Source organism: Crinia signifera, chromosome 3, assembly GCF_055691185.1.
Source record: "Crinia signifera chromosome 3, ASM5569118v1, whole genome shotgun sequence".
NCBI lineage: Eukaryota > Metazoa > Chordata > Amphibia > Anura > Myobatrachidae > Crinia > Crinia signifera.
Genome location: NC_139219.1, coordinates 169,504,999 through 169,517,275, shown reverse-complemented (window position 1 = coordinate 169,517,275; position 12,277 = coordinate 169,504,999). Strand labels below are relative to the sequence as shown.

At 40.0% G+C, this 12,277-nt stretch overlaps 1 protein-coding gene across 2 annotated transcripts in view; it reads left to right on the top strand.

Moving 5' to 3' along the window:
• ARMC2 (armadillo repeat containing 2) overlaps positions 1-9,286 on the top strand; it is an 86,300-nt gene extending 77,014 nt beyond the window's left edge. For both annotated transcript variants that reach the window (XM_083176926.1, XM_083176927.1), the window contains 3 exons: positions 872-1,004; positions 5,790-5,950; positions 7,690-9,286. In XM_083176926.1, coding sequence (XP_083033052.1) covers positions 872-1,004; positions 5,790-5,950; positions 7,690-7,844 — 449 coding nt within the window. In that variant the 3' untranslated portion in view covers positions 7,845-9,286. The remainder of the gene's footprint in view (positions 1-871; positions 1,005-5,789; positions 5,951-7,689) is intronic.
• Positions 9,287-12,277: the final 2,991 nt, after the last annotated feature.

Here is a 12,277-nt window from a genome sequence, read left to right as displayed (position 1 = left end):
AAATCGGTAAAACATCGCATCGCATCGTATGCCATCGTATGCCACTACATATGGCATACGATGCCATACGATGGGAGCCGTGATACTCCACAAGTACCCATACTTTTTGTACTATACAATGAGATGCCTGCAGGAGCACGCATTGCATCGCACGGTGCAATTGCACCGTGTATGGGGTACCTTTTAGATAGATGGCATCAGTGCTACTCTTACAGGGGGCCAGAGCCGAGATTGACCACCACTTTTGATATGGCAGGCAAACAACATCTACGGGAAGAGGTAGTAAACTTCTGGATACATAATGTGGAAGCTTCTATCATTTTATAGACTGTGCTTGATGAATGACAGCTAGAAGTTGGTAGGTTGCTATGGGCAACTGCACCACTTTATATCTCTTAGAGATTTGATACATCTCTCCTTCAGTTTGATAAGTTAGAATCTAGGAAGAGTATTTCCTCCATACTGTACATTGTAAAAACTTAACCTATTTAATTGTTTAATACCCAACATTTATAATGGAATACAACAGTACTTTCATAGCGCTTGTTGCAAATACTTCCACAAAAAAAGACTTGCAATAAAGACAGATAGAAATAATGTCACCTTTCTGGATAGAACAAGCTCATAGATCCCTTTTAATTATCTATTTTAACGTTTCCACTATAATCACATTAATGGGGTATCCAATATAATAGAATAGCCCCGAACGCAGTAATTTATCACTGTAGTCTAACTTATTGATGTATAGTTTTCCCACATTTTTTACATTATTATTTTTAAAAGTATGTTTATATTTGTTTATCCTTATTGAAATTAATCATTACAAATAGACTATTTGAAACCTTATTATGTATTTCTTGTGCAAATGCAGTGTATAAATTCATAGTTACATTACTGGATGCAAGGCACCAGGATGTCTGCTTCTCTGCCTGTGGGGTGCTTATTAATTTGGCTACAGACAGCAATAAGAGAACACTACTGCAAGAAGAAGGTGTATTTAAAAAGTAAGTTTGAAACTATTTTTAAAATAGCTTTATAACATGTTGTGTACTTCAATAAACATGATTGTTGTTGATGATTATGCTGTGAGGGGTTTATTGGTACTTATATGTTAGTACGTTCATACCCCCACTATCTATGTCGGCATGGAGTTGATTTTATATAGTGGGGCGAGCCTGAAGCGTGGCGAACGGACGCGTAAAACTAAGCAATTAGCTTAGTGGGCGCCCAACTAACATATATAAGTACCAGTTTATTAACTAAGATGGGTATTCTATTGAAGATGGAACCTTGCCCATAGCAACCAATAAGAATCTACTTCATATTTTTAGCACCTTCTAGAAGATAATAGATAGAATCTGATTGGTTGCCCAAAGCAACATTCCATCTTCAGTAGAACTCCCATTTTACCAAATAAACCCCCGAGAATCAAGGAGCATTTCAGGGGAATGAAGAATAAATTAGGAAATTATGTCCCTAGACATATTAAACTTAAACATAAACTACATATAGACAAGGCACACTATTCATATATACACATGGTACAGGAACATCCATAAGATTTTTGAAGTATTCATTTATCCCACCAAAATACTGCACCCTTAGGGCGGTATTCAACGCCGCCGCCGCCGAGGATAGCCGAAAACAAGCCATCCTCGCCACCAAACCCCTCACCGGACGCTCGCTGTGTTCACCATTCCAAGGAAATTCTAACATAATATAATTAATATATTCATTTTATGATAATTGGTGGTGAAATCTAATAGTAATAGTAATAATTTATGGTGTACCACATCTACCACCCATCATTCAGACCCTCAGACTTTGGTCAAAATAAGCTTGCCCCAATTTCCTGAGTTGTGAAAAAAAATCTGTGGTAAGTAAGGCTTTCTGCCCTTACCACAGCCGTATTAAGCGCATTAGCCCAACAGCTTTTTCTGAGGAAACCGTCAAGTCTATATGACGGAGAAACGCGTCAAGACTCCCCTCTGCCATTGATGCATTTGATGTCCGTTTATTGATCCGTGTCCTGCGTCCACCCGTACCTCACTGCGCTCACAGGAAGCATTATCTCCAAGCGACACTGAGGTCTGCACACTCTCGCTGGAAACGGAGTGCAGCGCAAGTTGTTAAAAGACCCGTCGGGAGCTGAGGTAGATATCAACAGCTATTACAACTGTTCCCCCGCAGCGTCCGTCTGAAGGCGGTCGGCTCCCTGACACAGCGAGCAGGTCTCGTTGCTGTGGTCAGGTCGTGGAAATCCTTCATGCGGCCAGTAACCTGAAGGCAGCTGTTTCTACTACAAACACCACTATATATTAACCTTATGCCGACTGAGCGAGTGAGTAGTCTACGGGTGGCTAAATAACTTTGCATGTTTTACCACTGACTTTCCATACAAACTAAGTCCAAGCCACGGACCAATTGCACTATCCATATTACTGGCAATCGCTGGACTCTGTATATTCCAATCGTCTATTATGCCACAATTGGCTACAGATTAAACAAGTGGTTACAAATATTCTGATTAACAAAATTGCCATTTGAACACACAACTGCCAGTGTTCTGACAGCTATTGGCAAAAGGACACGTTTCTTTCCTAAAGGAAATTATTACTACTCTTTTATTGGTTCTAAAGGATCAGTGTTTAAATTGCATGTTTTATGTAATGTTAATATTTTTTATTTATGATTAAATTAATTTATATATTTTTTATATGATTCAATTTTGCAGTGTTTCATGCGCTCTCTAGAAAAATATTCTATCTGTTTTTTGTATTCAACTTTATTAAGGTCTACAGAGAGCCTTAATTGAGAGCAGCAAGTTACACTCTTTTCTTCTTTTTAAAAATTATTTCGATTTGATTAATTGATACAATCGTTTGCTGTGCGCCCGATTAGCTGGTCCTTCTCACCCGCTTTGGTTGATTTCCCTGGGACCGTGTGTCTAAATTTATCACACGGGTTCCGTGGATCACCAGAGTAGGTGTTTGGAGACCCATACCTGTGGCTTTGGGCATTTAACCTGGAATATATTACTTAAAGTGTGTTATATGTTAAAGCTCAAGGGTATATTCTTATGGCAAGCACCATGGCTAATTAAATATGCCACATAGAGGCACCTTTGAACTATCTATGAGTGCCTGTATAATGTGAAAGTAAAGAAAGATGGGTCTTTATTCAGTGGTATAACAGTGTTATAACCTGGAGGAGGAATGAGCACCATGTTCCTGGAGACCTGGGTGTATGCAGTAGGTTCTGGCATTATCCTCAAAGCCTCAATTTCCACATTCCCATTTCCTCCATTGGTATATAACGGCTTCCTCTTTTATTTACAGTATTTCACTGTGTTAAGAAATGTATTTATATGCAGACTCTATGTGGTCTTCCTTTGTTTTTCTATAAACCCGAGATCACACAGAGGTTCATTGTTTGTAAAAAAAAAAAAAAAATTCTTATCTTTTAAATAACCTTTTTAGATTATGCCAAATTTAACATAAATAATTAGAAATTATTTTGATAGCTCACTCAAAGTACAGAATCTACAAACTAAACTACAGATAGGGTGTCATAATATAAACACTATGGGGGGAATTGAATAGGATGAGCGATTCAGAAAGTGAGAGATTTGGTATGAAATCTCCAGGTTTTTTTTTTAAAAGCGGCAATCATTTACACTGCAAACCCAGTTTGATTTTGCCGTGTAAATGATTACTTACCAAATCTCTCACTTTCTGATTCTCTCATCCTATTACATTTTAACCCTATTTTCTTTAATACAGTTTCTTAAACTTCGTCTAAAGGTGTGTACACCTTAAACAACATGCAAACGATGGGATGTCATCAATGATTTTCCTTGAACTCCTGGACAAACGATATACTGGACTCCAAGTCTCTAAGTGGAGTATGCTGCTATTACCAATACAACCAAATCTTCCTGCTTGTCCAAAAGAGCAGTATACGTATCAAATGCGCAATTGCGTCATGATAGAACAAACACAGCGGATGATGTTAACGATACGTCGTTCAGAACCCGATATTATCATCAACATCAATACAAATGTCCTCTAATGTGGTACACAGTGTAAGAGGGGTATTTCTCAAAGCTCATAGAGAGTCATAGCCAATCAACTTATGCATTACATTTCACAGGCTGTGTTTTAAAAAAATTACAGGATCTGATTGGTTGCTACTTTCTCTCGCAGTTTTATCTCTAGCCAAGTTGTATTTAATACCACCCTAAGGGCGGTATCCTTTTAGCCAGAATAAAACCTTGGAAGTGAAAAACTTCAGTTTTTTCCCATGTTTTTTATCAGGCTATTAGTCTAAAACCCCGATAAAAAGCACAAGTTTTCCCAAAAACACACCTGTTCATTGTAACATTTTCACTGGAAAGCAGGGTTGCTTTAATGGATTTTACTTTGCATGCCTGAGGAAGCGGAACAAAATCCCCATTAGCTGTGGCATGGGCAGGTTTATCGCAGCTAATTATGTTGCCCCAGGAGAGCCTATTAACTGCAATCCGTGATCGGATGTAACATGATATCGCTCCCTAAAAAATAAAAAATTAGTCCCACCTGTGCCTCTTTTATAATGCATCAGTGAGCAATAAATACACCTGTTCTGGGTGACCTGGAGAACATGAACTGTGTGGGGTCCCGCGGACCGAGTATGAGAGTCATTGTTTTAATAATTAAGTGGGTAGTTTAGCTGATCTAAAAAGTTCTGTTTCTGGGATTTTTTTTATGTTAATTCTACTGTGGGCTATTATAGCAACCAGATTAGTAGTCCCCAGTGGTATATCGTTCTTGAGTTTTACACCTCACGAACAGGACAACATACATCAGATTACAGAACAAGTAATTCTCTATCACAGAGGTTATCACCCTCAACCCTTTATGTTTTTTGTCACTTTTCTCTTTTTAAGTTTTTAAAGCCATTGTAAAGCCCATACACATAAGAGGTTATTTTAAAAGATATCGCTCAATGGGCCTTGTGAGCGATATCTTTTAAAATATCGGGGCAGATTTATTAAGCCTGGAGAAGCGATAAAATGGAAGTTGATAACGCAGCAGCCAGTCAGACCCTGTCATTTTTAAACCCAGCCTGCAACTTGACAGTTAGGAGCTGATTGACACCCTTCACTTTGATCACTTCTCCAGGCTTGATAGTGTGTACACTCAATATCGTTAACGATGCAGGCTCCCAGACATCGTTAATGTTCCCTCTTGTCTACTAGACATGTGCCAACAAACAGCATGTTCAGCGGGTCCCAGTGACTTCCCTGAACAATATCATTTACCAATACCGTTCAGTGTGTACACTCAAGCCGGCCATCCGTGGCCAATAACATTATTGTCTAGTGTGTATGGGGGCACCGACAGGTCATCTGGGCCCTGCTAAAATTGAGAGGGCTGAACCACCAGGCAGGGGTGGGGCCTCCGGGAGGGGTGTGTGGCCAGGAGAGGAAGAGAGGACAGGCTGCCACTGCAGCTGTCTTTCTCCCCAGCTCAGAAATGATCAGTGGGTGCTGAGCTGGGGAAAGAGGCTGTGCTGCAGCGGCAGCCTCTCTTCTCTCTCCCCACTGCCCAGGTCCCTGCAATGGGGGAGGGAGGAGCGGGACTCTGGCCCGGGTAAAAAGTACTCGCTCCCCCTCTTCTCTCAATGCCACTGAGTGTATATGGAGCATGCGTGCAGCTTGTGTCATATTAGAAATATGTATGTATAATGTTATGGAATGTTTAAGATTAAAATTGGCATCCTAAAGTAATAGTTCCTTTCTAATGCAGGCTGGTTGAGTGTTTACAGGACTTTGGCTGCTGGGACTGGCAGCTGGCTGGCTTGGTCTGCAAAGCTTTGTGGAATCTCATGGATAATAATGCAGACACAGGATTGTGTTTTGGAGTGAAAGAGACCAATGCACTTTGTGACCTTTTGTCATCTCTTCTTGGTAAGACAATATGTTAGATTGGATAACCTTTCCTGTGTCATAAAAACAAACATTTATAATAATTTTGTATGTTACAGTGTATAATTAATGTTGTTTAAATGTGACATGACCTCAACGGCCCATAAATATAATCTGAAGAGCAGCGGACTTGCACACTCACTTTTTGCTTTGCTTCGCTTCGGTTTTAATGTTCTTTGCAGCACTCTGTAAAGTACAATGGAATTCTGTCCGAAACATGTTTATTAAAACATCTGCATTATCTAACACTCTTTAAGTCAGGACAAAATAGCCGGTGTGTATGAGAAAAATTCTGTTTGTAGCTACGGTACTTATGTAAATTTTGAAATCGGGTCCATCGCATTGCATCGCATCCGACCATATCGCATGCGATGCGATGGACCCGATTTTTCCATAGGATTCAATGTTAAAATGGACTTAGTCCATTTTAACATGGAATTCAATGGGAAAAGGGGTCCTTTTCATACCCCTACTATCCAAGTGGGCATGGAGTTGGATATAAACCTGTGGCGAGCGGACACAGAATACCGTCCCCTCACGGGGCTTGCTTCGCTCGCCACGCTTCGGGCTCGGTGGCTCGCTACGCTCGCCACAGGTTTATATCCAACTCCATGCCCACTTGGATAGTAGGGGTATGAAAAGGACCCCTTTTTCCCATTGAATTCCATGTTAAAATGGACTCAGTCCATTTTAACATTGAATCCCATGGAAAAATCGGGTCATCGCATCGCATGCGATATGGTCGTATGCGATGCGATATCGCATCGCATCTGATTGTATGCCTTAAGTTAAGGCATACAATCAAAAAATCGGCAGCCCAGATAATACATAAGTACCGTAGCTTCTAATTTAATTGATGCAACATGAAACCCAATTGCCTGAGCAACCTGGCATTTCAACCTGAGATATAAGCAGTGTTCTACTCGGGTTGGATTTGGGTAAAATGGTCCAACCCGGGTTATTCAACCCGTGGTTCATGGTAAACTGCATATTGGCTGCTCATTGTGTGTCTGATGACATCAGCAACCTGTGCCTGGACAGCAGATTGCAGAGGAGATTACAGAGAGGATTTTGCTTACTTCCTGCACACACAGCCATGGCAAATTGGAGTCCTGAAGAGGTGAAGGAGTTGCTGAGAATAAGGGGTGAGGCGGAGATTGCCAGGCATTGGAAGTTGTCACTGATGATGTTATCAGAGAACGCCTCCTGCGCAGATACTGTTTTCGGGTAAAAGCCCTATCTGCTCAATAGTGCAACCTCCTCCTCAAATAAAGTAGCTCTCACTGGCTGAAGTAGAGTCAAGCATGAAGTCAGGGTTCCAGCCTTGTGCTCTGTCGGCCATGATAGCTGCAATGCTGCGAGCTGGCCCTACCCTCTCCTTTTTGTCCCCTTCTGGCTTGTCATCTTTCTGAGCCAAAATATAGTCCATTTAAAATGACGACATACATGGTGTTTTAATGGCTGACCTGGGATGACTGAAAAGGTTGTAAATCCCGGGTTGGACCAGGTTTTGCAATGTGAAAGTGGTATAAGTCTACAATTAGGTTTGTCAAGCAAAGAACAAAGTATTATTTCACGGATGATTGTTTTTCTTTTAAACTTTTGAATATTTTACATATCTATTTGCTTAATATATAATACTAATAATAGCAAATATATTAGATTTCTAGGTTCCGTATAGTAAAATGATATTGTTATTTTCCATCTTTCTTCTCTTAAAGATGAGCAAATTATACTGGATTGCAAGTGGGATGTTGACTTAATGGTGTACCAGAGAGAATGCTGGGAAGTGGAGTTTAAACCTGTGGCTTTACGACTCCTAGACAAAATCAGCAGCCATTATTTATACTTGGAACCCTTGCCTGGGCCAGTGTAGTCTCAATGGACGTTCTACAGCTGTGTATATACACTGGATCAACTGTACTGATGCCGTATGCCTATATACTGATGTATTGTATATGGATAGTTATTTATTAAGTACAGACTAGTGAGCTGCAGTGTAAATAACACGTATAGGAAAAACTAATTTTTACAGTTTCATGTGATTATTCTCTGTGGGTTTTCTATTTTTCATGTGTTTTTAAAATAAAACTAAATTCTACTGAAAGACTCAACTATGTTCCCTCAGTGATACATCCAAACACAGAAACATTCCCAAGCTGGAAAAGTCCTGCCACATCCTCAATCCACCAAACCATTTTGGTGTCATCGACCCTAACCCATTTTAAAATGAGATCGATCCACTTTTCTGTGATCGATTCTGCGTGAATGTTGAGATGTGGTTGCTTATACGTGTAGCACTTTACATATGTTCTGCAGTCAGCAAAGTATATTCTCATTAGTGCAAAAAGGAATTCTAGATTTAGTGTGGCTGTCACGAGTAACAGTAAAGGCAATCATTTTGTGGGTTTAGACAAAATTTACAATGAATCAACATAAACCCAATGCTCTAGTACCACAAACCATGTTATTGTAGGCTCTTGTTCATAGATAATAGGCTAAACATGGTTCAGCCCTTGGTTGTAATATAATCGGGCAACAGGTATAGCAACATGGCAGATGGGAATATGCTCTGATCTGGGCAGTGTGTCCATCTGCCATCTCTTCGTAGCACGTAGTTCCACATCACTCCTCATCTCTGTAATAACACATACCCCCTCCCCCTCCCCCTCCCCCTCCCCACATAGCAGCAAATTCTCCCCTCTCTAATCTAACATCCTCCACTCTCTATCCCGTAGCAGCACATACTCTGCTGCTGCCCCCGCCCTGTAGTGGCACATTCTACCCTCCCCCTCTTGAGTATCACATCCTCCCTTCTTGCCCTCCCACTTGTAGCAGCACATCCTCCATTCTCATCCCTATAGCTGTATATTCTCTTTCATAATACATTAAATTCAGCAGCGATCCCTCATTGGTTATTTTACCATTTTGCGTAAGAGCAAATTGGAGCAGGTGGGAAGTTCTTTTCCTCTATATAAATTGTTTCTGAATTCATACAACCAGTTCCAAGGAAAGTACAGTATGACAGATTGACAAAGCAAGGCCAGAACAAGATGTCCTTGCTGTAGGAACTTGCTCAGTGGAGCGAAATAGTTTTATTGCCGCCCACAACACAGAACAAACACTCATTTAGGATGATAACTGTATGATTTGTAACTTCGTCAGCACCGCAAACGTCACCATGTTGGCTGCAGCTGGGTCTCTCCCAAATATTTCTCATGTTTTATGATCTCATTTGCAGTATGGTTGAATATTGATGGTTTATAAATTATTAACTTAGTGTTAATAACACCAAATAATAAACCTACATTAACTTTGGTAGCGTGGTTTGTTTTTTGTTTGCTATAAATGTTTGTCAGAACATTTGGTATGAATTATTTGCATGTTGTTAAGACTTTTATAATAGAAAATAATTTGAGAACATTAGAGCTATACTTTTGTATCATCAGCAGATATCGTCAGACTAGTGTCAGTTAGATTTTAAAATACTGCAAACCAGAAATCGGGGTAGCTGTATTGAGCCTTATAAAGAGTGATAAACACCCAGCCAATCAGCTCTCAACTGTCATGTTATAGGCTGTGTTTGAAAAACGACACAGAGCTGATTGGCTGGACATTTATCACTTTATCACCTGTGTTTATCTATTTTAAGGCTATTTCAATACATCTGCCCCAGTATATTATCTTATTGGAGAGCTACACTAAGTGGGATACATTGCTTCCAAAATGATTAGTAATTCTTGTAAATGGTCTCATTTGGAAAATATTTTGTAAAGAAATTTGTTACAAAAATTATCTTGAAATAATTGAAGAGGTGAGTGGATGAAGGTGTAATGTTATGCTTAGAAGAAATTGAGCTATTTACAGTTAAATTATTCAAACTTCACATCTGGACATAGCACTTTTATCAATATATCTGTAAATAGACTACCAACATAGTATTACATTTTTACTATGTTTGCTCGGTTTTAACACATTAATCCATTTAAAAAAAGGACCCCTTTTTTTTTTTTTTTTTTTTTAGAACACTGTGGCAGATTAATTAAGCCTGGTAAAGTCATAGGGCAGTATTCAACTGCATGGCGAGCACAGGACAGTATAGGCTGTTTTGGTTACGCCGTGCTTCCGCCGTCCTCCCTGTCCGCCACCAGCCCTCCCTCTCACTCTATTCAAAGCGTCAGGGGCTCGCTGCCCCTGGCGGTGAAAATATCTAAATCCAGCGTGCGTGCGACCGCTACCCACCTTCCAGCAGCCAGAGGGGATGGCGGCCTCCCAGCAGCGCATGAGGCACTGGTAGGAAGGGGGAGCGCCCGGCGCAGATGACGGGGATGGCTCCAGCAGCAGACCTCCAGCAGCCCCATCGCTGACATCTACTATACCCGCACTGACGCAGCAGCACGGAAACACTACTAATCACCGCACTGAAGCAAGCAGATGTCAGCTCTGGGGCAGCATTGCTGTAATACTGTAGGTGGCTGGAAGCGGAGGCTGGCAATGTAAAAAAAAAATCAATAAAAATATATAAATGTGGTGCTTGTAAAGAAATAAAATAATCAAGATCCTTCAAATAATAAATAAATTCACTAGTAGACACCAAATTTTTTTTATAAAAAAACATTTATTTTATAAGTACAAATTTCAGTTCACCTAAAAAACATGTTGAGAGCAAAATGGCGAACTTCACAAAAAAAAAAGTGAACACAGTTCTCCATTTTAGCATTGAATACACTTTTGCCGAACTTGCTAAATTTCCCATAGAAAACCAAAGGCGAATAGTGGCGACTATAAAAGGGTGGATCGCTTTCGGCGAACAGTGATCGTTAAATACGCCGAACATTGTTTTTGGCAAAATAATTCGCCATTTCGACAAAAATCAGCCCTGTTCGCCGAAAAAGCAGCGAATCAAGACCAGTGAATACTGCCCATAAAGTGGCCTTATTTTTCAAATCCAGCTTGTAACCTGACAGTCGGGAGCTGATTGGCTGGTGCTTTACCACTGGCCATGTTATGGCTTCATCAGGCTCATAAACCTGCCCCACTGTTGCATAACCCCTTCATTCACTCGCATTTTAATCAATCGTTTAAATCATTCTAACTAAGCACATTAATGTAGTGTGTCCTGCAGGGGACTGGATTTGTGGCTGCATACTGCATAGATCTGTGTAGCTTCTATGGTTAAAACTGACAATTGCAACTGCCTTCATATAAGTAGAATTACTAGGCTTTTTATACAAGAGCAAATACTCATGAGTTAGTTGTCTGAATGCGGTGTATGCAGTTGCAAGTTTAAGTCCCAGGTATGAAAAATATAAATTTTTAAACAGGGAAAATAAAACTGAAGGTGCTAACTCTAATATCATGGGCATTAGACTACTGACCACAAAATCCCTCTTTTGCTGATGATGTTATCCTGACCCTAACTAATTCTCTCCACTCTCTTTCCACCTTAGTAACTAAAATTTAATTATATAATTGATTTTCTAATTACAAAATAAATCCCATAAAATCTGAAGCTACAGTATTGATAAAGTATGCAGTTCCTCTCCGTTGGCAAAGTAGCAAAATCAAATATTTATGTATTTTTTTTATTTTTTTCTAGATCTTTATTTTAGGTGGACCTATATTCTGCAATTTTTTTCCCAGACTCCTAGCTTCTATTAAATCAGATCTCTCTTCTAATTAAATTAATTTCCTGGCTGGGCCGTATGGCCGCACTAAATATGACAGACCTTCCTCGTGTACTCTACCTTTGGCAAACTTTATCTATACATGTCCCCACTTAAACTCTAAAACAACTCCAGGGAGCTGTCCATAACTTTTATATGTGCTGGAAACCTAGAGTTCGGATGTGACTACTTTAAAAAAAAAAAAAAACACCACACCATGAGTGGTCTTGGACTCCAAGACTTTATTAAATACTATTGCACAGTCCATCTTGCTCCATTATTTATTTATTTTATTTATTAAGTTTCTTATATAGCGCATACATATTCCGCAGCCCTTTACAAAGTAAAGTTGAACATTCACATCAGTCCCTGCCCCAGTGGAGCTTACAATCTATATTCCCTACCACATGTACACGCACACACAGACATTCTAGGGTTAATTTTGTTGGAAGCCAATTGACCTACCAGTATATTTTTGGATTGTGGGAGGAAACCGGAGTACCCGGAGTATACCCACGCAAACATGGATAGAATATATAAACTCCGCACAGTTAGGGCCATGGTGGGAATCAAACCCATAACCTCAACACTGTGAGGCAGTAATGCTAACCATTACACCATCTAATCCATGCATCCTATGTCA